Source organism: Vavraia culicis, assembly GCF_000192795.1.
Source record: "Vavraia culicis subsp. floridensis unplaced genomic scaffold supercont1.55, whole genome shotgun sequence".
Taxonomy (NCBI): Eukaryota; Fungi; Microsporidia; family Pleistophoridae; genus Vavraia; species Vavraia culicis.
In genome coordinates, this window is record NW_007360658.1 from 10,569 (window position 1) to 34,982 (window position 24,414).

General features: G+C 38.4%; 9 protein-coding genes across 9 annotated transcripts; 7 read left to right on the forward strand and 2 right to left on the reverse strand.

Moving 5' to 3' along the window:
• Positions 1-1,792: 1,792 nt before the first annotated feature.
• Positions 1,793-2,470, reverse strand: VCUG_02323 (uncharacterized protein; the record flags this gene model as incomplete). The annotated part of the gene is made up of 1 exon (XM_008077141.1): positions 1,793-2,470. The coding sequence occupies one exon, from the start codon at positions 2,468-2,470 to the stop codon at positions 1,793-1,795; it is 678 nt and encodes a 225-aa protein (XP_008075332.1).
• A 5,796-nt stretch (positions 2,471-8,266) lies between these two features.
• On the forward strand, positions 8,267-8,939 carry VCUG_02324 (uncharacterized protein; the record flags this gene model as incomplete). The annotated part of the gene is made up of 1 exon (XM_008077142.1): positions 8,267-8,939. One exon carries the CDS (start codon positions 8,267-8,269, stop codon positions 8,921-8,923), a length of 657 nt encoding a protein of 218 aa, XP_008075333.1. The 3' UTR covers positions 8,924-8,939.
• Positions 8,940-10,581: 1,642 nt separating this feature from the next.
• VCUG_02325 (uncharacterized protein) lies at positions 10,582-11,887 on the forward strand (the record flags this gene model as incomplete). Its single annotated transcript, XM_008077143.1, has 1 exon — positions 10,582-11,887. One exon carries the CDS (start codon positions 10,582-10,584, stop codon positions 11,779-11,781), a length of 1,200 nt encoding a protein of 399 aa, XP_008075334.1. The 3' UTR covers positions 11,782-11,887.
• Positions 11,888-12,065: 178 nt separating this feature from the next.
• VCUG_02326 (uncharacterized protein) lies at positions 12,066-13,170 on the forward strand (the record flags this gene model as incomplete). Its single annotated transcript, XM_008077144.1, has 1 exon — positions 12,066-13,170. One exon carries the CDS (start codon positions 12,066-12,068, stop codon positions 12,765-12,767), a length of 702 nt encoding a protein of 233 aa, XP_008075335.1. The 3' UTR covers positions 12,768-13,170.
• Positions 13,171-15,433: 2,263 nt separating this feature from the next.
• VCUG_02327 (uncharacterized protein) lies at positions 15,434-16,162 on the forward strand. The gene has a single exon (XM_008077145.1). It carries the CDS (start codon positions 15,659-15,661, stop codon positions 16,115-16,117), a length of 459 nt encoding a protein of 152 aa, XP_008075336.1. The 5' UTR covers positions 15,434-15,658; the 3' UTR covers positions 16,118-16,162.
• Positions 16,163-17,701: 1,539 nt separating this feature from the next.
• On the forward strand, positions 17,702-20,277 carry VCUG_02328 (uncharacterized protein; the record flags this gene model as incomplete). The annotated part of the gene is made up of 1 exon (XM_008077146.1): positions 17,702-20,277. The coding sequence occupies one exon, from the start codon at positions 17,702-17,704 to the stop codon at positions 18,734-18,736; it is 1,035 nt and encodes a 344-aa protein (XP_008075337.1). The 3' UTR covers positions 18,737-20,277.
• A 224-nt stretch (positions 20,278-20,501) lies between these two features.
• On the forward strand, positions 20,502-21,458 carry VCUG_02329 (uncharacterized protein; the record flags this gene model as incomplete). Its single annotated transcript, XM_008077147.1, has 1 exon — positions 20,502-21,458. One exon carries the CDS (start codon positions 20,502-20,504, stop codon positions 21,426-21,428), a length of 927 nt encoding a protein of 308 aa, XP_008075338.1. The 3' UTR covers positions 21,429-21,458.
• Positions 21,459-21,869: 411 nt separating this feature from the next.
• On the forward strand, positions 21,870-22,178 carry VCUG_02330 (uncharacterized protein; the record flags this gene model as incomplete). Its single annotated transcript, XM_008077148.1, has 1 exon — positions 21,870-22,178. One exon carries the CDS (start codon positions 21,870-21,872, stop codon positions 22,176-22,178), a length of 309 nt encoding a protein of 102 aa, XP_008075339.1.
• A 555-nt stretch (positions 22,179-22,733) lies between these two features.
• Positions 22,734-24,414, reverse strand: VCUG_02331 (uncharacterized protein; the record flags this gene model as incomplete). The annotated part of the gene is made up of 1 exon (XM_008077149.1): positions 22,734-24,414. A coding segment is annotated over one exon (1,681 nt), but the record flags the coding sequence as incomplete, so codon positions are not given.

Consider the following 24,414-nt stretch of genomic DNA (forward strand, 5'->3'; position numbering starts at 1 on the left):
TTCATACCACAGATAAGATTTATCCTCCACACTATTTTCTTAAAATACGTACACTTTATAAAAGATCTGTTTTCCAACATCTAATGTTTGTTCTACGTGTGATTCGTAAATTTGCACCAGAAATAAGCAGTAAATAGACTAAAAACTCCCCTCTTGTATAGTTCCACCAATGCACATTCAAGCAAGACATTCTCATTGTTCGTGATCATATCGGCTCCCGAATACTATGATAGACGTTCCATAGCCTTTTCAGAGTTCAAAGAGTTACAGAATGGTATTTTCTGATTTGGATTTTTACAACTAAAAATTTTACATACAAGCTCTGGGAATAAAAACTTGAAGATATTCAACGGAAATACGCAGATAAATTGAATATAAAATCGCAAATTTGTTTAATGTAGTATTTTATATCACCATTATATGGAAATCAGAGTGTTATTTTTTGTCAATCAAAACGTGAGCTGCATCCATCAGAGTTTCGATGACACCTAGCCTAGCCTAATTCCACACGTATAGCTTGTTCTAGGTGCAAACTCGCTCATATTCGTGCCAGAAACTGATCGATGATCGCGATGCTGGTACAAAAAATAAAAGCTGAACAATCGGACAAGAATTCTGATTAAAGAATGATAATAGTACTATAAAAGGTATAGTTTGAAAAAAGAAAGAGACATTTTGAGAAGAAGAGATCTAAAGCGAAAATACGTAACTAATGAAAAATGAAAATCGGTGTAAGATTTTGTAATCAACCATTCAAAACCATCATCAAACGACTGGATCAACACACATGTACATGCGAGGTGTACTGCCGGAGCAGCTTCAAAAACAATAAAGAAACTGCGTGTGCAAGTGATTGACGTGAAAGTTGATAACACGAAATTATCAACAAGACAGAAGAAAGAACCATCGAAGTAAGAAAACTATGTTTTGGTGTTTGAAACATTTCTATGGACTATAACGAATACAATCGAACTTAGTAAAGTATTCATTTCAATAATTAAACCATAATAAATAATCGAAAGGTAATAAACATGTCACATGCTAAACTTTAGGATAAGATGATGAAACACGTTTCTTCCAAGTATGGCAAAAGATGAAATGATCAATTTGTCATCGCAAATAAAGCGAAGATAACGCGTAAAGAAGACAAAAATTTGTGCAGATCTTACTTTTTCTCTCATTTCTTATCTCATTTTAATGTTACATCAATTTTAATCTGTTTTTGTATTTGGTCGCCGAATAAAAAAATTATTTTTTCAAATATTCTGCACTTTAGCATTGGTTCTATACGAGAGCGACACGGCTACAGCAGTTAGAAAGAATAAAAATGGTTATACGTGTTTTTGATCAGCTTTCTCTGATAAATTGATAATGGTACGTTTAATTAAAGTTCAAAACATTTCGAATGGCCAAAAATAGAATAATTTGTTCTTCATGTGGGAGTTCGTGATCACGGTTAGACAAAAAACGATTTGATTAAAAATTGGCTTTAATCGGAGTTGTTTGCAGTAACCATTCGAGGTGTTTTCGGCAATCTCTCCATACATATCTTTGATTAGTTGATCATCACATTTTTTACTGATAGTTTTATTTTCAATCCGTGGTTATCAGTCACGTATTCATCAGTGATGATCATAAGATCTGTGGCTCGTCATGTGGCATCCATCACCATCCAGATACAATACGGAACCTTTAGACAACAAGTTAACAACGCAGGTTTCCTGTGCTATCGCCAAAAAACTCAGTATTTATTAAAAATATAATTTTGAAGGTCTATTGCTGTGTCACAGGTTCATCTTTTTCTGTAAACACTTCTGTCTATCCTCAAACGGTTGGATAGAATGTAACAGGTCATTCTTTCCATCGCGTTTCTATCAATTTCCGGCAGAATATTTCCTTTTTCAAATTTGAGAAGGCCGTATTTCGTGTACAAATTCACATTTCTTAATTTTAAAGCCTCCACATGGTGATCAGACATAAGATCTGGGTGATTCACGAGCGTGCTGTTTAGACTTCTGAAAAACGGGAACTCCAAAATGCCACGCTTATCAAAAATCGGCTGAAAATACGATATTATGTGATACGACTTGGTTTCGTGCTTAATAGATATGGTTTTTTTGAAGAGCGAGAACTCATCGTTTTGCATCTGGGTATGGATGGAGATAACCCGTTCTCTCTTGACCGCATTTGCGTTTCTCTTCTTTATCGCGCTCTTGCTGAGATGCTTGGGCACTTCTTTGTAGAGAAGGAAATGGCCAAGTATTTTAGAGGGAGACCATATCTTTCCGTCTGTCCACCGCTTGATCCCGCTATCGTCCTCGATAAACACGAATATACATCCGCTTTTTATGTTCTCTCTGTCTGCGTTAGACAATCTTTCTTTGATAGGCTCGATTATACCTAGCCTTACAGCATGTACTATTAAAGATGCTTCATTATACGAGTGTATATATCCTCTAATAAACTTCATGATGTAGGGTTTTGCGTTGCAATTAATGCTCGAATATAAAAATTTATAAAAAATTCTATATTTATAAAAAAATACTTTATTGGGTAACACGATGTAAATCTTAGCTAATCAACTGTTTTCAAATAAGGATTTTGCAATTCGTTAGTGTTTTCTTCTCTTTGGTCATGTTTCCAATAATTTGATGTTATGAGTAGGCGAGATACCGCTAATTTAATTATGAATTAAGTTCGTATATTTTTATCTCATCATTGGTGGCAATTTACCGGGATGATAGGATAAAATAGAACTAGTTAATGAGTGAGCATGAACGCAGCGAGATGACGGAGCCACAAAAAGGAGAAAACTTCCTGATTTGAGCCTTCTGTAGTGGAAGAAAGAAACGGGTAAAAAAGGCAAAGAGTATGTAACAGGAAGTAAAAACAAAAACTTTGTAGGAAATATTGTTCATAATACGAATGAATAACGATACTTGATAATGAATTGTGTTTTTCCCTGGATAAATATGTGAATCTAGCACTGTAGATGTATCATCATGCAGAAGTCCTTCAGATGGATCAATCTGTGTAGATATTTTCATAAGAATTGAAAAAACTTTCTGATCAATTTATGTCCGAATATGGATGTAATATGGAAAGAAAATCTTTCTCGAAACTATGGAAAGAGCCGAGAACTATAAAACATGTTATAGCTTCGTATGTAAAGTTTAATTTAAAAAGTAACAAATAGTATTTGGAAATATCTGACCAATATATGTCTTGTTAGTGATAAATTATGTTCTTAATGATTTTGCAGATAGATTTAATGCTTGATACGTCACAAATTTGTCTTAGATCTTTTCTGACTCGTCTAGTACCCTAATTATTAGCTCATAGATCTCCATTTAACGATCAGATGTGCAATTTTGAGAAAGATTGCTTCCTGTAAAGCAGCATATTAAAAATTATTGGCGATCCCACAAATTTAATTAATCTGTCTGGTATGTGATGGCATTTAAATAAAATTTTTTACGCGGATAACAAATATCAATTTTGAGATCAACAAGTGCTCAGTTGGTTTGGTAAAAATGAGCAACAGTTCCACCAATTATTGCATTCTCTGAGGTAATTTCTGCAGCAGATTATTATTTTTTCATTTAAAGATACCAATTTTTACTATTTTAGCATAGCAAAATAATCCATGAATGTATCATCAGTCACTGCAACACGTCCATTGACTGGGAATGAAGTTTATAGGTGAAGTATTAGCATGTGATCACATAATCAAGGAGTGATGTGATGAATCGTAACCCAGAATTCCAAAGTGTGCAACTACACGTTCAAAAGACGCAACATGAGAAGAACAGGAGGATGCACGAGTTCGCTCGAACAGTTACCACTGCTATCGAGACCGTCACGCTCGACCAATTGTCTTTAACATCAGATTTATCGTAATCGATTCACACGTCTGGTGCATTCTTTTGATGGTCTCCAGCAAGTGTGCACTTCGAACAAAAATATTTAAAACAGGATCTGCTATCACACACCGCCTTTTGTGTGTCAGAAACACTTTCTCGCGTCGATCTACAAAATCTTGAATGTTGCTGTTTCATGGTGCAGTACCAACCAATATTATACTTTTTTGCTACAGGAATTGTGTGTAAAGAAAACTATTAAACAAGTGTTCGATAGCAAACATAGTAATTTGTCGCTTCTACTCGGGTCGTACCACAAAAATATTAATTATACCTTGTTCAGAACAAGAACACCGGCGTATAAACATTGCAAAGTAAATAAATAGCAGAGAATAGAATTTCTATTTCCGCAGCGTTCTTTCATATTTGATCGGTGATGTACAAGACATCCTGCTCTATCTTTGTTTTAATCATGGAATCAGGCTTTTGTTCAATATAACAAGTTATATATGAGAAGTAACCAAAAATTGTGAAATTTTGAACAAAATATGGCGCGATTATAACCTCAAGCCTAAATTTTCGATAAAACACTGAATTTTGTGTAAATCATATCATGTAAAACGATGGTGTCTGCATACAGGCATAATGCAGTTAGAACAACATGATAAATGGTTTGATACAACAATATGAACCAATTAAGAGCCTGTGTAAAGTGCTGTTCACACACGTTTACGATGAAAGACTAGAATGTAAGAATTAACGACGGGTAAATTTTGTTGCATAGTTCCCATGCACAAACTTGATATTATCTATAAATCCGCCGATATATTAAGAAAGTGTTACGAATTCATATTTTTGGTACGTATTTGGATTTGCAAAAATTTTATGTTTTTTAATGATTTTTCCGAAAACGAAAAAGATTGCAAAATTTATTAAATCGACATGATCACCTAGAAAGATCATTAAAGAACTCTTAAATCTCGTTTCACGGAATTTTCAGTGGGCAAAGGACGAGTGCTTATGCTGGAACTGTCTTTCAACCGTTATTTAGGTGATCTACGATCGAATACAACCATTAAGATTGTCTCAGTGCTATTTAACTGCGCCAACCAAGCGAAAGCATATCATTACTCTAATTGCTGTACAAAAAGGATGTTGTTGTGCGACTGGTAGCAGCGCAAATATTACCTTTACTCGTATGTTTTGGATTGCAGACTGTTCTGTCCCAAGCTTTAGCTGTGCCGTGTAAATAACATTAGAAAATAAACCGAAAAAGTAAAATTAGAAGCAATTTATTGCTGCTGCCACGTTGGTCGATCCCATGGCGCAAAGAATGCTACGTGTGGTGCTTTGGTAACACAAAAATAACGTGACAATATCTTTGGTGATGGTAGTAATCGCTGATTATATTGATCGTGCCGATGTTAAACTATTTAACATAACATAAACGGCAAATTAGTAAATACAAACTTACAAGATGATAACTATTTATGACCGTGGATAATGAACATAGCTTGTGTGTTGGTACCGCAGTACACTTGAAAGGTACTTTTGTGCTGTTTAGCACCAATTAAGTGCCGATTGTTAGAGACAATCAAAAAATCTTGTAATATGTGCCAGTGGCGCAGGTATCTGTCGTTGCCCATCTTCAAATGTTGTATGATGACCCGAAAATGGTAAAAATTTTTTACGCCAACAAAAGAACTCAGAAGTTAATAAATGCTTGCTCAGCCATACGTTTTAATTTGAGTTGCTTAGTATGTTCTAGCACTGTTGCCTGCATTCATTGCGAATATTTGTGGTAAATTATAATTTAAATCGGATATTGTTAGTAGCGCTCATTGCAATCGATTCACTTGTTCATAACAAAGCGGTAATGTGCTTAGAAGAACTTGTGTAGAGGGAATGTCTTATAAAGCAGATCATATGCTGGTCGATCATCTGTACAGAGGTGATATAATATTGGCAAACGATGCCATGGGCCTACGATTCTTTAGTGCGCAAGAATACACGAGCCACAGGCACACACCTCTATTATCGGCAGTGGCTCATAATGCCTGCAAGAACAGGCAAACAGTGGTTTATTGGTGATGCACAACGGCGCACCTAAAATAATTTTCTCTCCGTACATAGATGGAGAAAGTAAAGGGCGCAGGACATGTGGCAAAGAAGTGCGTTATAATTTATGGTGTACGCACATCGTCCTTTAGAAGGGTTTACAATGGCATCAACCCTACTCACGCCTTACAAGCACCTCGGTCGTTGTAAAGCGAGCGCTCTACTACGCAATTGGTCGGAGAGCGAGAAAGAATTGGCGTAATACGAGAGGAGTGGATGGTGGAAAGGAACAGCACAACCTGTTGATGGTAGTGGTAAGTCTTTAAAGTCCGGTGGCATGGCCGGTGGTATTGAAGTGACGTTTAATTCTCTCCTCATTTCGCTTTTATACCAGGTATATTTTTGTAGAGAGAGTGCAGTAATTCTATGTTAGTTGCACCAGAGCACATGGCAAATCACGCTTCCAGCCTGTGGCCGTACCTTTGTATTGAATATAGCAATGTAATCGTTGTTCGTTTGAAACACCGTCATTTACAACACAAAAATTAGAATTTAACGTTTAATACCGCTATAGATCGCAGATTTTAGTACCAATAATATTATTTTTAATGCTAAATTCATAAACTTAGACCACACGAACGTTGCCATTGCAATCGTTATCGTGACCACCATCTTTATTAGAGCGTTTAAGTTTCGTCATGTCAGTAAAAATCAAAGTGATTAATCAATATGATGTCTAGTAATGTTGAATATCCAGCACAATGAAATATATTCTTGTGCTGGGATGGCATGTACGGCATCGTGGTGTGAACACAACCTTAACCTTTGAAATAGGCCTTATCTCATCTTGTAGTAGAAACAGAGCCGCTCTGAACGCAGTCATGGCATGTTAGCGTATGGTACCGTATTTCTATCGGTTTTACTCATTTTTGAACGGTTATACCAAAATGCTGCTGATGTTTATTTTCTAGCTAAGCTGGGCTGATAGAGCAATGTGCATGTGAAAACAACTTTTTACCAACAAAAAGAGCAGTACGTGTTTGCCAAGGTGCAACGTATCATCTTTATTTCTTGTGCTTAAATTGCGGAGGAGCACAATTTTATTAAATTAGCAGTCTAAGGTGTGTGGCATGTTGTATCAAAATGTGGCAGTTTTTTTCGTGCACAAGTACGCACGTATTTGTTTCTTGGTCCAATATATGTATTGCACGGTGTTTTGTGGCGGGCAAAATTCTACTGGTACGTTAGATACAGTGCATGTATCAGAGAAGTATCAACCAATACGCTAAGATCACACCGTAGAAGAAATAAAATGCGTTCCACAGTGACACATGCTAATAAGGTGAATGTTGTTCAAGACCTGGACAGATGCCATTTTTCTTTAACCTTTTCAAAACATTTCGTAGCCAAGAAATAAAAACAATATTTAACATGAAGAAGAACTGCTGTAGCCATTAAAATGGAATTAAACGGACCTTCCATGCTTTTTCATCGAGCACAGGTCCATGCCACTGCACCCATTCGTATTTTAATCAGTTGCTTGTGATGAGTAGTAGCTGCAAATCCGTTGCGTGTCATTAACTACGAATAAATTGGTGCGTGCGGTCAATCCAAGGTATATTTAGGAGGAGGACCAATAAATGGTGTGGAAGATGTGATGTGCGGGTATAAAAAAATTGCTGATGGCGTATGTTTGTTGTTCTGTGGCAGAGCAAAGGTTTTCGCTGTTCTGTGGCAGAGAAAAGGGCAAAACAAGTCTTGCTATACGCTTCAAGGCATGTAAAGTATTTCCTATTTCCGTTACTGAGCGTTTACGTAAGTTCTACAGAAATGTTCATCCGTTCTTTAGCACCAAGATCGTATCAGCACAATCAATCCCATTTTCACGATTACTTTCCCGCTTTGCTCTGCCATAACACACAATCTGAGTGTGATCTGTTGCAATAATCGTTTTACCACCATTTTAATTCCACACAGTTTAATTACAACGTTTCACATGCAAAAGGTCATTGGTTGCGTGCACCGGCACAGTAATGAAACAGCGTCTCGCACAATTTTTCATGAAAACATGCCTTCAGACACGCACTCACGTATTATTATCACCTGCACAGGTACACCCGTATGAGCCACATCAAGTTTTGCCCGTCAACTTTCCACACAAAGAACGCCCCGCTATCGTTAAGGCACAGCTCTGTTCTTATTTTACGCATTTCTGATCTTTCAGAAACACAATCTCACCGGGACAGGAACAAAATTGTTTTATGTGTTGCACGACACGCCTGATTGGTAGAAATCAACACACTGTAGCAACGAAAAAATATATAAAAAAATATGTGAATACTAACAATATGATTATTGCACACACTTTACTCCATTTTTTCATATTGGTGTCTATCATTAGATGTCGGGAGAAGGAGGAGCCCGAAGAGGACAAGAAAGAGCAGAACGGTTCTGGCGAAAACATGGATAAGAACGCAACCTGCCAGACCTATTCCATCGAAATGGTTGAAGAGGACAAGAACTTAGTAGGCATAAATCCAGAGGATACAGAGGTGTTCCAGGAGGCGAAGCGCAATGGACTGGTACCCGTGATGAGTTATACAATGTTCGGCACACCCAAAGCAATTAACCTCAACCAACTTTTACCTAGCAATTTGAATGCATTGTCACAGACACTCATAGCGAACATGGGAAACTCTAGCGGTGATTCGAATGGTTCTAGCCCACAGTTCACCTTCTTGGGTGGCGTTGTGGCCAAGACCATGGATAAGAATGGTTCGGAAGGCGATAATAAAGATGATAAGGAAAAGGACAAAGATAAGGAAAAGGATAAGGAAAAGGATAAGGGTGGAAAGAAGGACAAAGATGAAGGTGGACAGGGAAAGTCAGGTTCTGGTAAGGGACAGGGCGGTGCCAAATTAATTCAGCAGATGCCAAGTCTGAGAGAAGGGCTTGCAGACAGAGATGAGGCAAGCGAAACGCTACTAATGCCGAAGGATGAATGAACGATTTTAAGTAAACGATTTATGTAAAAATAAATTTGGCTTAAGGTGCATGAACTGTTTCTCATAGCAGGAGCACAAAACGGTTCTAACCATTTTGCACACACCTCCGTCAACACTTTCTCTTTTCACAGGCAGTCATGCCCGTTGGCCCGACACAAAAAACCGCAGCAATGATTGAGTTCAATAACACTCCTCAAAAATGCTGTGTTCGTGCACCATCTCCTGTGCTGAGCGCAAGTTTACGTATGGCTGTTCAAATGAGCAGGCATCGTGGTCAAGAAATGATGAGCTACTGCAAATAAACACAAAGCCAAACGACACAGAAGTAATGCTACGGTGATATACACGCAATCAAATAATAAACAGCAGCAAGAATGTTTTCTTTGCTGAAACTTTGTGTTACACAAAGCAGCGGAATAGCTACTGTGTAGAAAATGTTTATCTTGCAATGGTTCATGGCTCAGTACCTACCAACTTGGAACAAAGAATGTTAGTGTTGGAATGATTTGTAGCGCCTACATGAGCAGGCCACCCTTTTAAGTTACGGTACATTTAAAACAAACAGTTCATCCTGGTTTGCAACGGGTGAAAGGCGCTAAACGTATGGGCACAATTCAATAATTGCGTATTTCGAGCAAAAATACGGATTCACCTCCTCATACAGAACGCATTTAAAAGTAATCTATCATAAGGGAAAGATTGAACGTATTTTATCGCTAAAGTAGGTATGTAATGAAGAACTTATCGGTCATTCGAATAGAGAACACGGGTGCAAAATTATTCGCCAAAAAAAAGTACGTGCTCGAACAAGAAAACAGGCCATAAACAGATAAACACACCGAAATAAAGGAATGTTCCCTTAACTGATGAAATTTTATCACACTATCTCCGCTGCAAATGAATTATTTCCATAATATTTGTTAATTAAATCACCCTTTGTACAACCTGTTTAAAGAAAAGTATATTTCTGTTAATTACACTTTAAACGTACTTAACCTCCAATCTGATCAACATACATGAAGAAGTACAAATATTTGTATTTTTATCGGTATTCGAGCACTTGGTACGCACCCCTTTACATTCCATGAACTGTGACCTGCTCAACAGATATTTTACTCGTATTATAACCGGTGGTACATTCATCTTCTTGTGATTATAACAGAAAGTGTTCTGAAAACGCGTTGTACAGCAATAAACACTCTATAATCAACGCCGTATTAACACGTTTTATGCTTCGATATGTCGCACTACCGATAAAATTATAAACGTGAATATTTGGTGAATTGCCTTTTTTCCGTGTTCTAAACTTTTTTGTTTTGGTAGGTGCCCTAGCGTAGAAACAGGATGTGTGTCCTTGTTAAGAATTTAAAGATTAAACTTGAATAGCAACCCTTCTAGTGGCAGTGCCATGATTGTGAGCAACCGATCAACTCGAATTGATGGTGCTCTTGGTGGTTTGCACAACCTGAACACCTCTGCCAAAAATATCGGTAAACCCAAAATAAACGCCCATTCTAAAATGTCTTTTCTCAATCGATCACATAGCTCGGCATGTCCCTACTACAAAAAATACCAGTTCAGCAATGACTATCCTCCAACAATTACCATGTTCATCCAAAACCATCCACAAAAATAAAATTTGTACACAACCCAACCCCATGAGACCACGTACAACGGACAATGCCCGGCTAACATTCAACCACAGCACCATAAAATCGCTCAACATAGACAAAATACGCGCACTCATCCAATCGATCTACAATTTCAAAAAGAAACCGTCATTTGTAAAGGTGGCCAACAGATGGAACATGAAATCGTTCAATGTGCTTTTTTTGGTGGATGAGTGTGATGATATGACGGGCAAGATGGGTTTTGACGGGAGTTCGTTCGTTGCACGGAGGATGCCTAAGCTACCACCATTTTATACGGTGTATCCCTTGCAGGATAATTTCAGCGTGCATGAGATTGAACGAATTGTTTTTAAGGATATAGGCGAGGATGTACGACCAGATATCGGTGTGCTCAAGCATGTGGAGTATTTCCGACACTTTGTTGTGAAGGATCCGTTCAGCATTTACCTGGAGGATGACCGGTTCGTTAATTCGGATATCTCGGTGTCTGAGGCAAATAAAATCGATTGGAGGATGTATAAGCGTGCGTACAAGCACACGGCACATAAACTGATAGCAATGGACTGTGAAATGCTCGTTACGGACGTAGGTGTTGAGCTGGGCAGGGTTACCCTTCTGGACATACAGGGCGACACTTTGCTCGATATCTACGTCAAGACAGATAATACAGTAGTGGACTACCGCACCGAGTATTCGGGGCTGTGCGAAGAATCGTTCAAACAAAGCGTATGTTTTGATGCAGCGCAGTCCATGGTTCTTGAGCTGATCGGTATTGATACCATCTTGCTCGGCCACTCGCTATACAACGATCTGAAAATACTTCAAATCAACCACGGCAAGCTCATAGATACGAGTCGCTTGTTCAGGACACGCGATAACTACAAAATATCGTTGAAGAGCCTTGCCAACAAGTACAGGTGCATATCCATACAGAACGGCACGCACTGCTCGTATGAGGATGCATATGCCTGTCTGCAGCTGCTGTCTATCAAGGTACGAACGTTATATGAGCTGTTCAGTTCAGAGCGTTACTTTGGGTTTGTTAAGGTGGACAGGAATGCCGGTCTTGAGAAACTGAAAGTGAGCGAAAGATGTGCACGTACTGCATTCATCAGTATACGTGAGTTAGAAAGCCTTGATGTGCTGGAAAGGGTCAATAATTACTACATCGTTATTTATCGGTGCAAGGGAAAGGCATACGCTGGTGTTTATGACAGCAAGAGGTGACAGAGCAAATAATAAAGCTATTTTACACCTCAGCAATGTATAGCAGAGCAATGTGCCGGATGTTGACACGAATGGACCACCCTTTAACGTGTGGTACCTCCTGGAAGTGACATGTAAAGATCATTCTCCATTCTCTAAGGGATCACCCTCTGTTAACATTTACACACTTACTCATCCTTTCCATTCCATCCTTCTAACAACCGAACCGCTGATACATCATACCTGGTGCCGACCCCATTGCTCAAAAAAATAACCGCCAAACCAACATTTTTCTCATCCCCTGCATGGATGAAAGTACCACAAGACGGCGCGAAGTTGAAAGATCAACAAAAGCATACAAATTTACAATAACCGAAGAGCTAATGATATTAGCATCGCTAAGAAAAAAAATATACAAAATACTTGATCCGCTATCCGTAGCAATACGTGCATGCATACTTGCTGATCTAAACTATCAAAATATTGTAACTATGGACTATAACAGGGGATGTGTGGTGGTGAAAGGGAATAGTGCGATTGATAATTCTTTGATGGATGACGTGGCGTATAGGATAGGACTGTACAGGGCAAGTGCTAGTAAATGGGTCAGGCTGTTGAACGGAGAGTCGTACAAACGGTCGGAGTTTTACCTTAAGAAGGTGCGTAAGCGCGTTCTTGTTGAGCTGCAGAGCAAGAATGCGGTCAAGTTTGAGAGCAAGTTTTGCTACAAGGTTGATGTTAACCGAAAGGTTAGAGAGGAGCTGACAGATAGACTGGTGATGTATGTTGATGATAAGGGCACCGATGTGCGTGATGATGTGCTGCTGGTTGCCTTGGAGTACTCGGGATGCTTAGGAATTGTTTTCAGTGGCTGTAGCAAGAAATTTTACGAGAGATTGAAAGGCAAACTGTTAACCCTTAGGAAATCGTTGAAGGACCGTCGATTTATCGGAGACGACCACTGCGTTATGTACGAGGTAATGAAATTCATGTTCAAGGACCGCTAAGGACACACGTACGTAACAACTCACCCCATCAGTCTAATCCTCAAGAACTACCCAATCAAATGAATGTATAGCAGTACGCTTTACCACCACGTAATAAATTAATCCGTAAAATACTACGTGCCGTAATGCACCCCGTTAGTCCACACCAATGTTTAGCACCATCACTATTCTTAATAACCATTCCGCACCACATAAACAATAATTGACAAGAACACCAAACATTCCTACTCCTCTACCGTTCTCAATCCGTTCCATCTCATGATAATACCTCCAACAGCGTGATGCTCTACTACGCGTAATACTGACGCAGCAAACATGCTGAGCTAGAGCAGGAACAGTTTATACCGGTATAGTTATTTAAAACGATATTTTCTTCATTTTAACACTAAATAAACAACTTTCTACACCACAAATAATCGATGCATTGCCTTACGCTACCTGTCCGGTACATGGTAAAACACTCCTCCGCTATTTCACCCTTTTCCCTTTCTACGCACCCGTCATGTAAAATGAACAATTTCCTACGTACCAAGATCTTACTTCGCAGCCGTAGTACACCACCAATTCAAATACGTAAACGAACCGTTCTTACACCTCAACCTAACTCAATTGCATGTTACACATAAATTATATCAATACCTCTTCACATTCCGTGCCCCCTCTAACATCCCTTTTTATACACAGCTCCTACCATTCCACACTTCTTCCGCCGTACCAATCTTACCTATTCTTGTGCTCTTCCTCCTCATTCTTTTCAGTCCATCCCTTCCTGAACACCATTCTCTCTATCACCTCATTCAGCCCTATCTCACTCTCATTTATTTCTTTCTCATCTTTTTTCTCCAACCAGTTCATTCCTCTTCCTCTGTATCTCATGTTTATGCATAATACTTCCCTTTTTATTCCCAAGGTTAGCCAATCAGCATGCATGTCATCAATTCTCGGTTTAATTGGAAGTGATGAACTATTCTTATGATTACCGTTACGATTGGTACATGGAGGGCAATCATTGTCTCGGCATCAATGCATTAACCATTTATGTACAAAAAATTATTTTTGTTTAGTGCGTTGCATAATTTGTAATTTTTGATCATCGTGCATTAAAAATGTTAATTATGCAGCGTACACGCAGCATTTATACTGCTCATACCGATGAAGTAAACGTACCGTTCATTTGATGCAAAGTAGCGCTCATAACAGATCGTTCAAGTGAATGAGCCACAATCATGCTTTTCATTTCCATTTGTACCTCTCTCAGAACAAACCACTTTATCTGCCATCAACTCGTTCATTAACCACTATTCGTTTATTACTGTGCCAATCAATCTGTCAAACTGCTCCATAGCAGATCAGTGCTGATGGAATGCTCAGCACAATACATGCATAAATAAATTTTATTCTTCTGATGCATCAACCGGAGTGCACATCACGGAGCGTATTCATTGGTGCTTGACCGGATGTAAATCGGACAAGCTACTTATGCTGTTCGCTAGCCGTTCTTTTTCTCGTCATTTTTATGCATTCATCTGCACTATTTTTGTTCTACTGGTACTGCTGATAAATTGCATTTATTCTCTTACGGCCTATTTATGCATAATTTGGATGTATTATCATCCTTTTTGTTCATTTATTAGCTTATGATATTATAATGATGCTTTTTATTTCTCAGCAGTAGTTTTATTCCTCAGCAGTAGTTTTATTCCTCAGCAGTAGTTTTATTCCTCAGCAATAGTTTTATTTCTCAGCAGTAGTTTTATTTCTCAGTAGTACAACCTTTCTCATCAGTACAACCCTCCTCATCAGTACAACATGTCCTAACACCTTCTTCCTGTCATAAAAATATCATCTCCATTGCTACCGCTCATCACTCGCTTCATGATTTTATCAATATTTCTTTCCTTCATAGAACAAGGAACATTTCATCATACGCATGAATGCATTTTAACCAACCATGCATGCACTTTTTAAACGTAAAGCATTCGTTCCTCACAAGTAAAAATTATGGGATTGCTTGTCAGCTGCATAAACCGATAAAAAGATGTTTTTACAAATAATTTGCTCATTTCTGTTCGTTTGGCACTCGTGCATTTGATCTGGATGGACAGCCCTGACTCAGTATTTATTCAGATAAGCACCCTATCAAATGCATTTTTGTGTTGAAATACTCTCTTCAATAGCATTAGGTTTACTGTTCTATCTTGATGTCTTACTTATTGATCATCCGTGTCATTTACTCGGTTTTGCATGGTTAAACGCATAAACATGTTTGGTCCTTTTCGTGCACTCCCTACCGCAACCGTGTGAGCGCAGTGCAGAGCAAATTTACTATTTTCTTACGCATGCACGGCATAAACGTACTCGATCGTTTTTTGTAATGCACTTTTCAATCCAGTAAGTATTTCCATTCATGCCGGCTCATACAAATAAAGTAAATCTTGCATTTTTTATCACTGCCAATTTCTTACCATTCAAAACAAACATTTAATCACTCCCGTCTTACATCTCAATCCTTTCATCAAATCATTTACACCTATTCGATCACCTCCTCTCTCCTTCCGTTCCAATCGCTTGCATCCATTTGATCATCTACACCTCCATATACCCAGCCAATCACGCTTCCGATCCCTTTTTGAGACCGACCCGCATTCACCAGCCCTGTGCTGCCCACTACCGCTCGCATCAACGCGTCACAATTCGTTAAAAAGCCCATTCATGCACAACAATCATTTTTATACACTGTGCACGCGCAAAACCCATCATGATTTATGCATTCCTGCACATTTTATTTCATCCTAAAACCAATCAGAAATGATATTTTCTAGACTTGTGTGGAAGAGTGTACAAAATAAAAAATTGGTATTTAAGAAAAAAAAAGAGGAGGCCTTAAAAATATGAGTGCACAGAAAAACGACCGACGAAAGGTTTTGGACCGAATCAATTTGCGTAGGAGAAGGACTAATGCAGCTCCGCCTGTCAATACTGTCGAGACATTTTATGTAACACTTGATAATATATCAGCAGACTTGGATGTATCAAGCATTCTGTTCAACCTGTTTCCGTTGATTGAGCGTTTTCGTGATACCAGCACGCTTACTAACATCATTCTTTATTTCTATCCGGTTAAGAAGAGGAACGTGCTCAGCAGAAAAAGCCTGAACAGGCTGAAAAGACGCGTGTACACGGATAGTGGTGAGCAGTGCACGATCTGTTTGCAGGGCTATGCGAAGAATGATGTGCTTAGGGTGCTTACGTGCAGACACGAGTTTCACTGCAAGTGTGTTGATAGATGGTTACTGAGGAGCAGTGATTGCTGCCCTGTGTGTAGAAAGAAGGTGGGAGAGGGTGTTTAATTTAATTCCTGTGTTTTTTATAGACCAGTACTAAATAAAGATGGATTTTCTTTGTTCATTGTTTGATTATGAGTTGATGGTTTGTTTTTACGTTTTCATGATGTAAATTAATTGTTTTTGTATTTTACGGCTCGCGTTGAACACTCTTTCTTGTGAATAAGGAGAACTGTAAAGGATCCTCTCCTATTCTACAAATGCTTTTTTGTGACCGTGTTCCCGTGCACATATCTCTACTATCCCGGTGTATCATTATGCTTAATGTACAAACAAATGCACTCTACCATAATCACAGGCTTAGATCCTTTTTTTGATAATTTACTTATCGTTCTTGTTACGTTTCGCATCACCGCATTGAACAGATTTGTACTCATCATCTCATTTTTCTTTACCACTTTTTTACTAAAATTACGTTTATCGCCTCACACAATAACATCCAAATAACCCTATGCCAACATCAGGTAAAACAAGTCATCTTTTACAACCAAAATTAATTGCTTTTTGAATGTGAGTATTGTGTTCAGGTGTGCAACATAATCATTGAGTTGGGTAGCAGGCATGGTTACAGCGCGAACGAGAAGTACCGGACAAAACGTATAAAGTTTGCCTGTGAAGTGTGAGGTACTTCGATTTGTGGATTAATTCTAGGGTGTGAGCATTCAAGCAATCAACTTGTGTTACTAATGCACGATACAAATAAATAGATGTTTAAGAATGCTGTTCTAGAACCAATTCCTGGTTTTAAGATATAAACGGATCGGTATGCATTAACAAACTTGTTTTTCTCGTTTATTAGTACTTTAGTCACATGAAAAGCACAACAACAACGTTATAAGATACATATTTGGCAATCACATCCGTGATGTACCGTTATTTGATGTATGAGCCACACTTATCTATTTTGACTGACATAAACAGTACTTAGCAGCGACGAGCACTTTTATATGTCGTTGCTCTTAAAAACGATTATAAAAATTGGCAAGTTCAAAGGAAAGAATAGTCTAAGATAACACACCATCAAGGAAATTATTCGCCGAAAGGTATGATATAGATCATCATCTGTACCGGTATTCGTTGTACACGATTTACGTGCTTCTTCCTGAATTCTTAGAACAAACAAAGTAGCACTAATTAGAGACTGCGTAACAAATGATTGGAAAATATTTGTATTTTTGTTTAAGGAAGATATTTTGTCCAATGCTGGCACAACCGAGCCTTTTTTGAAAGTCAGTTTGATTATCACTTCACAGTCACAACGGTAAGCGAGCACTTATTCTAGCACCTCTAGTTCAGGTATATTGTGATTTATTCAAACTTTTTCGTCAAAACATTTGCTTACGAATCCTTATAAAGAGTTCACAGGCAGCAAATTATTGAATAAGAGTGTATGTCAGCACTCAATACAGATACATTAGCTACAAGATCTGTCACCGTAGTATAGTTCAATACTTTACATGTTTACAGGCATGTGCCGCTCAGCAACCTATTAATTGATGTATTTATTGTCCCAAAGCCTATTGAATAGCCCTCCTGTCCGTATACAGCGCCAGAACAATCATTTTTTATTTTTGCCGTGGTACCCACGCAATGAGAGACATGAAGGCATCGGTCACCAAAACGCTCGATAGTACCAATACAATCACTTACACACTCAATCATCAAATAGATCGCATCTTACCGGCGAATGATATGTTTTATTTATGCACATACGCCCATGATCCTTTGAATGACACACGGACAGGAAAGGTGTTGAAATGCACACCAACATTTGAAATAAAAGCAGAGGCTAGCAACAATGGTTGCCTCGATGCCACTTTTATTGACGAGTGCTTGTTTACCGTGAATTCGGATTGTATAGACATTCTTGATCAGGACCTTAAGAGGTTACAATCAATGTCATTAAAAAACGTAGGACTGTGCGTCAGCGCACGGGAACGTAACTTGACCGTGGGTTGTTTTGATGGCACCGCATGGAGTGGTGATGGTACAATATGGCGTAATAGCAGTGTAATGAACGATGATACGGCATTAGTGAACGAAGTTAGCACGAGTGCAAGAAATACTACCGTACAGGCCAATATCAAAGCACCGAGCAGCAATGATTCAGCACATAGAAATGGTAGAACGGTGAGAGTAAGCGATAAAGCACTGTGGGCAGTGCACATGTCCACCAGCACTAAGTACGTGTGTATGGGTGGCGATGACCAACACTTATACCTCCTTGATAATGATCTAACACTAGCACATAAGATAAAAATAGGCAATATCGTAATTTCAATCTGTTCCGAGGGCTCTCACATCTTGGTAGGGACCTATAACAACAGATTGTATCGATTGGACACACGAATGAATAAAATAGTTGAGGAATGCATGACTATGGGCAGTGCTTGGCGTATTAGGAAAGAGAATGGTGGAATGATCATGCCTTGCATGTACGATGGCATAGTACTTATGGATAATACTTCGATCAGTACTATGTATGAGAATGAATATGATGTTGTAACACATTATAAGATTGATGGGTTAGTTTACGATTGTTGTATTTATGGTAATGCGTTGTACTACGCTAGCTTTTATGAAGGGAAGGTGTTTAGGTACGATGTATTTGGTGGCACAGCTTAATGCTGCTTAACATGGCAGACGTACTCTTTAAAAGCAACATAAAGAAATAATACCAACTTAAACATGGCAAGTAAAACGTAGAGCAGCTTAAACGATTGGTACACCTCCTTCTACGATAAAAAAATGATATTTACAAGGAACAGGCCGTACAATGTGTAACAAATCGTTACATGAACACTTAGAAGCGTTAAAAAGGATTGGAGTAATCCAAAAGTTTTATTAAAGGTAGACGTACCGATGGTCCTGTGTACAGCAATCAGTGATAGGTAATGAATCCGTGCAGTGTACCACTTATGCTTCACTTGCACGGCATGGCAGGTTAAAAATTACTTGTTATGATCGTTATTGTTGCAGAATGATATTTTATTTAACATTAATGTTAGGGGATCTGTAATTTTATGAGTTATTATTGTTACCTAGGTAGGATGTTTTATTTAATGTTGATGTGAAGGAATGGTAATTTAAACAATCATGTTCTGATATGATTATGAGGGCCCTTCTTTAATTGGTATGTAATGTGCTGCTGCAAGATATGCTTGCCTGTATTGCCGAACAATGCGAAGTGATGTATGATCCAAGAGCATTACTTGTACGTTTATCAAAGATGAAATACCTAAAGAGAACGGAAAAGAAGTTGTTTCTTGGTAAGTACCACCTAAGGTACGTATTACCACAGAGTGATGAGCTTATCACGAATGACCGGTATGTACTGTTCATACGATGAGGTGCAGGAATACGGTTGATCAATTGGTAGGAATGATCGCTATAAAATGAGTGCAGCTGCACGTTTATTGCTTGATTTAATAACACATATCGCTAGGAATGGCATAAATTGGATGGTGTATTTCGGTAATGATACGGTTGAATGCAAGTGAAGGATATGCCTGTTTTAACACGCCTTGACAGTGGCACGTTTTTGTTGAAGAATGGTGATTTATTTATTGTTAGCATGAAATATTGCCATTTTAAAAATAGTTTTAATAGTAACTCTTCAGTGGAACACGCATTGTAATACGAACATGGATTGGTATGGGTGTTATAGAGCGGTGTATGTGCCTTCTGTGTGAATTGTTCTTTTATGGTTTGATATTTGATAGAACTGTCTTAGGTAAGCACTTCATTACCAGTACGAGTGTATAGCACCGTTCAAAGGATCTGTGGCAGAGTAGAAAAATATTTATTTTATTGTATGAGTTTGCTTTTTAGTGGTAAGTAATTGATTTAGTGGTAAATTGGCTGTATCTAGGAACTGTACCTGGTGGCGAGAAAAGGGTACGAACAATCATGGTTTGTGCCATAATAGCATGAGGGTGAGAAAAAGGTACGAAGAGAACGGTTGATGGTAAAAATGTGCGTGAAAATGAACTCATTTGTGTTATAGTACGCAGTAAAATGCGCGTTGAAGGTGTTCTACCAATCAGCTATGTTTGCACCTCTTAGCCGTTCATGTGGCACCGTGGTACATGCACTATGGAGGTATTAAATATAACAAATATGTGGTGAGGAGTAGCACAAACAGGTATATTTATAAAATAAAGAACGATCAATAGTATGTGCTGTTATGACGTACTCCTTGTGCATCCTTAGTACTAACAAAGTACTTCCCGGCATGTCTTGCATTCAGCACCGGCGTGCTACGCTAATTTTCTATTTTATCTTTTCTGTTGGTGTATTCTCGTTTAACCGTGTGCTCTTCATAATTGATAAATCATCGTTCATTTCTCCTTTTAATTTTTTATAAAAACAAAAAAAGTGCGCCCCCCTAATGCAGATAAATTTAAACTTCCGTTCAACCAAATACTCCCTAGAAGTTGAAGAAAACGAGAAGATTGGCGCTGCGCGCGACAAGTTCTTTGACATGATAAAAGAGAACCATTCAGACGTAAACGTAAATGATCTTAAATTTGTTGGCATGGCCAAGTTTTTGGACAACGAAAAAACGTTCTCCGAGGAGGGCATTAAGCCTGGTTCGACCATTTTGGTGCACAAGGCGCTGCCCAAGAAGGAGAAAGAAAGGGAAGACAGGAAAGAGACGAAGACGAGCACCAATACAGGTGCACCTATGCCGCCATTCACCAACATGAACGTGCCGCCCGTTGATGCGTTCGGCGGCGGTATAAACTCGAGCGTAATCAACAACCAGATGAACCTGCTGCTCAACGATCCGGAGACCCTCGATCTGACAATTAAGACAATCATGCCCTCCGCAACGAACGAGGAGAGAGAACTGTACAAAAAGACGTTTGTGGAAAATTGCAGAAGGTTTAAGGACAATCCTGAGCTGCTCAGACAGATGACCAGCCAGATGCAGGGCATGATGGGCGGCGGCAACGCCAATCCATATATGCCGGTCAGTCCGGCCATGAATCCTTATTCGCCCGTTATGCCGAATTACGGTGTTCAACCACCACCATACAATCCATATTACATGAATCCATACGCACAGCAGCAGTATCCTATGCCATCGCCGACCATACCGTGTTTCCATGGTTTTTATCCGCTCAACTACAGCATACCTGGACAGCCAAAGGAAGATATGGAGAAGAAGTTTGAGGCACAGCTTGAGATGCTTAATGAAATGGGATATACTAACAAGCAACATAATTTGCAGGCTCTGGCACAGACCGGCGGAAATGTTAATGATGCTGTTAATTTGTTGTTGGATTGGTTGGCAGGGCAGAAAAAGGAGTAGATGGGTTGCTATTAAAGGGTAGTTAAAGAATTTTTTGTACTTTCGGTAGGTTTGTTGTGTAGCTGTTCTATTGGTAATGTTTATTCTTTATTGCTGTTATGATAAGGTGGTTTATTAACGATAGGTGGTATGTTGAATGCGTATAGTTCAGTGGTTGGCATTGAAGTATTGTCATGGCCTTTTATCCGAACTTAAATATTTACTTTACAAACGTTAGTAACGGCCGTAACAAGATAAATGCGATCTAACTCACACGATGCTATGCCATACGTGATGGCACGGTTCATTTGAAAGCTTAGGATGGTTTTGAGACGAACACTGATATGAGGGCCAATATTCAGTCACTAAAAACGATTTTACTAACTGTCGCTTATTCATCTCCTCGTACAACACAATCCAAACTAACACACTCTTCTGGTCCGCTGAGACGATCGTTGTCACATGCCCTTAGTTCCTGATGGAAATAGTGTACCATCTGCTCAATGCCTTCATTTTAACATAGAGATGTATCGCAACCGCAATGCTGATCTTAATGTAAGCCGTGATTTATGCGACACTTCCTCTCATGAGCACTTTGAGGAATTTTTATTCTCAGATCTGCAGATAAATGTGATTCTCGATAACCTAACACCCAGTCAGGAAAGCGTGCTCAATACTCAACCTATTATTATTATTCTTAGAAGAGATGCTAGACGATTTTTCACTTATACCTTTCACAGAACGACCATTTTCTCCTGTCAATATCTGTAAGGCAATAGACAAACATGAATGTGCCAACACGTATTTATTAATGCAGCTCATTAGTTGCCCGATTAACAGCAACAATTTTCTAAAACAATGGAGGTGAATTCATGAAATTAGCAAATCTAAAACTGCTTGTCACGCTTTTATCGGTGCATGACAGTTAGACTATCTCACAACATACGGTACGAATTGCTTTCTTGAATGACATGTTATCCGTAGTATGTTCGAATAGATCACAATATCATACCAACTCTTATTTTTGGTAAATACTTCATTACTGTTAACATGACAGAGCAGTGATCTCAACACAAGCGGTTTTAAATCGCTTCACAGATCAACAAAGACCTTAATTTTTTATATCAACAAATTTTCTGCAGCAATGGCGTTGATCATATGCAAGAGACACAATCCATTGTGTTTAGATAGATAGTATCACTTATGCTGTTACATGTCATTAACATGTTATAGATTGCTTGAATACCATGAACAATGAGACCTGAGAATATTACAATCATAAAAGAGAAATGACCAGCACCAGAAGATCGAAAAATAACTTAACTTTTATTTATAAAGCTCGAAAATGGTTTGTTCTTCATTGCACTTATCTAACCACTCACATCGTTCCTTAAGAGATCTACATCTTGACGAAAAAAACTCACGGAGAATATGCGCCTCTTCTCTAGATATGTAGGAACTTTTATAACAGAACACAAGTACATCAAGCTGTTTGAACGTCTCAAAAATATTTTCGATCAAGTTATTTAGCTGATCTGGCGAAATTTCTGATAACTTTTGAATTTTTTCTAACCTTGTCCAAGAATCTGTTGGTGCTTCAAATATCACCAGTTTCTTAATACCTGCGAAAGCTTCAAAATATTGACACAACATAAGTTCGATTAGTTCTTCATAAGCTGAATCTATGCCAATATGAAGAGTGTGGAGTTTTAGATGCACCACATTCTTACCCTCCACCAAATTCCGTTTGTTCACATCAACTTTTGCAGGTTGGTGTTTACCATCATTTCGATTGGTGAGGCTATCAAATGATGACCGAATGGATCTAATGTTTGTAACAAATCTTTTCAGCTTGTTTAAACGGATTTTCAAAGATTTAAATATACCATAATTTCGATTGGTGAGGCTATTAAATGACGACCGAATGGATCTACCGTCCACATAAAATTCTTTTAGCTTGTCCAAAGGTTCTATTGACCTTACCAGTTCACCAATGGTCATCTTAGAATTAACAAAAAGTTTTTCTATTGGACCTTTTAAACTGCTTAGTTGTCTTCGTAAAAGCTCATACTTGACATCCCAACTTTTTACAAGAATTTCAAGATGTTTCAACGTTTCCAGTTCAGTTATCATCTGCATGAGTTCTTTATCTACACACCAGCAATTTATTCTCAGTGTTTCCAACTTTTTCATTTGTATTCCACTGGTTGACCAGCTATTCAGCCCTAAATCATGATGGCCAGTATCAATTTCTAGAATTTCAAGAGCAGCAAAGTCTAGGAGAGATATATCGAAAACACTACAAACATTCCATGCTACGTTAATACTAAAACAAATCAATATTAAATGCTTAAGTTTGCTTCGGTTAATTTCTCTTAGAAAATTGAAAGTGATCTCTACATCCCTGATGCTAATTACTAAATATTCTAATCTAGCACCATAACACTGAGAAGGCGAAAGCAGCTGTTCACAATATTTCTCGCCTAATGATAAATGCCGTAAACCATCTACTATTTGGTCACTGAGTACAACACTCGCATATTTACCCATGTTTACCGTCAGATTGCATAGTTTTGTGCACTTATTTAGATTGATTTTGATTATTACACTTTTTTTACTAACCGGAGAATATGGATAGTCAAAACACCTCTGGCACTTACTGAAGCAGATAGTCTCATAAGACTTTGCAAAAGTTACCTTAATTTCTTTCAATTTTTGCACAGTATCCTTGAAAGTGAGAAAAACACATCCAGTAAACCATAGACTTTCTAGTGTCATGTTACTCACTTTCTCTAAGAATTCATCCGTAACTAACATATGTTTCACTTTAAGTGTACATAATCTTGGAATCGTTTCGAGACTAATAAAATCTTGCACTGTTTTACAAGATTCACCGTTCCGATGTGCATGTAGATGCGTCAAGTTCCGAATATATAAATCGGTAATGAAACTAAATTTCTGCATTGTATCACCAAGATCGACATCAGATAAATTTCGTGAGGAACTG

Coding starts and splice junctions, on each gene's coding strand:
- VCUG_02327 (XM_008077145.1), top strand. CDS start 15,659: ATGAGTGCACAGAAAAACGACCGACGAAAGGTTTTGGACCGAATCAAT.